We start from the raw sequence: 2,500 nt of genomic DNA, 5'->3' as shown, positions 1-2,500 counted from the left end.
GAGAGAGAGAGAGAGAGAGAGAGAGAGAGAGAGAGAGAGAGAGAGAGAAAGAGAAAGAGAAATGCAATTGAAATGACAAGCTGAAGATTGAGTGTTTCACATATGTGCGCGCGCGCGCACACACACACACACACACACACACACACACACACACACACACACACACACACACACACACACACACACACACACACACACACACACACACACACACACACAGAGAGAGAGAGAGAGAGAGAGAGAGAGAGAGAGAGAGAGAGAGAGAGAGAGAGAGAGAGAGAGAGAGAGAGAGAGAGAGAGAGGTTGAATTTTACATAGACATGAATCATTCATCTCTCTCTCTCTCTCTCTCTCTCTCTCTCTCTCTCTCTCTCTCTCTCTCTCTCTCTCTCTCTCTCTCTCTCCCTGTTGAGCAGCTAATCTGGAAGAGAAGATGGCTTATTCACATATATTTATTTTCATCAAAATTTATAGTGTAATTTTTTTTTCCTTTTAATTCTTTAATTTTCTATTTTACTTTCTCACTACGACTGTTTTCAAACGCTCTAGAGAGGATTAGCCGAGTTCTCCCTGTTAATTATGTATAAATCTTGTGAACCACTCACTAGAACTGAAAAAAAAAACACCCTTAAAAACTCTTTCCCCTCTCTGCACGACTACAAAGACCACAGCGATCACCACCTGGGTTGTCAAGACTATTTCCCTTGTTAATAATACACAAACCATGTTAACCTGTCACCCTTGAGAAAACCCCTGGACCTTCAACTGGACACCCCTGAAAGTCAGTAGTGGTGGTGCGGGGTAGAAGTGCATTCCCTGTGCATTACCTGAGTCTCTCCCCCGCAGGTTCCTTCCGTTCGCCACGCATCACGGAACACCCGACAGACATCACGGTGCCGAAGAGCGAGCCCGCCACTCTTAATTGCAAGGCGGAAGGGAAGCCACAGCCCGTGATAAGGTGGTTCAAGGATGGACAGGTGGTCAGGTGAGTACGTGCAGGTGTGAGGTGTTGGAGACTGGACAGGTGTGATGGGGTGTGTTGATGTGAATGTGATAGGTGTAATATAAGGTGTTTTTGGGTTGATAAGTGTGTGTTTGCGTGTGTGTGTAAGGTGTAGGATAAATTCAGGTGTAGATACAAAGAGGGAAGGTTATAAAGGTGTTTTAGGATGGCGTATTAGTGTGTGTGTAGATGTAAAGGCAAAAGGCGTGATGTTAGTGTAGTTTTTGGCTGTTGGGAAATGAGAGTGTAAGTTTAGATATCAATAAGAAAAGTTCAGTAATATGTATCTTGAGACTGGTAGGTGTGTTTGTGTGTGTGTGTGTGTGTGTGTGTGGAGAGAAGGTGTAGCATTAGTGTAGCCTTGGGGTTCAGCAGGTGAGTTGAGGTGTAGGTGTTGCATGAAAAGGTGTAATTTGAAGTGTGTTTTTGTGGTTGGTAAGTGAATTTGAGTGTAAATATTAATAGGAAAGCTGTAATTAGGTGTGTTTTAAGGCACCAGCTGAGAGAATGGGTGTAGGTGTAGAGTGAAAAGGTGTATTGTAAGGTGCGTTTTGGTGCTGGTAAATGAGTGTAGGGTGTAGAATGAAAAGGGAAGGTGTAGTTTAAATAATGATTGCAAAAAAGGGGAAAAGTGAGAGGGAGGGGAAAAAATAAGAGATAAAAATTGATATAAAGGAAAATAAGAAAAATAGTTAGTCGAGAGAGAGAGAGAGAGAGAGAGAGAGAGAGAGAGAGAGAGAGAGAGAGAGAGAGAGAGAGAGAGAGAGAGAGATTAATTAGTTTAGTCTAGCTCTGAGATAAAATGTCAAGGAAATGAATAATGTTGGTGATAATAATTATAATGTTGACAGTCTTAGTAGTAGCAGTAACAATAATAATAATAATAATAATAATAATAATAATAATAATAATAATAATAAGAAGAAGAAGAAGAAATAGAGTCACTGCGGAAAAGTTAACTAGAAAAGAGTAAGGAAATTAAAGAAAAATAAAAAAATCTACAGACGGATGAAAGAAAATAGTATTTCGTGTTCTGGAAAAAAAAGAAAAGAAAAAAAAAAAAAAACAAATGTCATTGTTTCTCGCCAGTGTTTTTAAATGTGCCCTTGTTTCCTCTTTTTTTCTTCTCCTTTTTTCCCCACTTCTTCACTTTCTGTTTCCCTTCATCTTTTCTATTTTCCTTAACTTTTTTCTTTTTTTCCTTCTGTTTTCTTCACTTTTTTCAATTTTTAAACCTTTTTTTATTTTCCTTTAAATTATTTTCCTCCCTTTTCTATTTTTCCTTCAATTTTAGCCATTTTTCTTTATTTTCACCAACTTTTCTCGTATCTGTTTCTTCCACTTTTCCGCCTTTTTTTCCATATTATTAATTTCCCCAACTTTCTTCTCGCTTTTCCCTCACTTTTTCTTACTTTCCCGCCCCCTTTTTTTTCACTTTTCCCCTTTTTCTTTACTTTTGATTTTTTTTTCATATTTTCCAACTTTTCCTTCATTTTT

At 38.6% G+C, this 2,500-nt stretch overlaps 1 protein-coding gene across 2 annotated transcripts in view; it reads left to right on the top strand.

Moving 5' to 3' along the window:
- LOC135091418 (roundabout homolog 2-like) overlaps positions 1–2,500 on the top strand; it is a 198,661-nt gene that overhangs the window by 71,052 nt on the left and 125,109 nt on the right. For both annotated transcript variants that reach the window (XM_063989059.1, XM_063989058.1), the window contains exon 2: positions 847–985. In XM_063989059.1, the coding sequence (XP_063845129.1) occupies positions 847–985 (139 nt within the window). The remainder of the gene's footprint in view (positions 1–846; positions 986–2,500) is intronic.

This window comes from Scylla paramamosain, chromosome 37 (assembly GCF_035594125.1).
Source record: "Scylla paramamosain isolate STU-SP2022 chromosome 37, ASM3559412v1, whole genome shotgun sequence".
NCBI lineage: Eukaryota > Metazoa > Arthropoda > Malacostraca > Decapoda > Portunidae > Scylla > Scylla paramamosain.
Note: the sequence above shows the minus strand (reverse complement) of the source record. Positions and strands in the feature narration are given on the sequence as shown.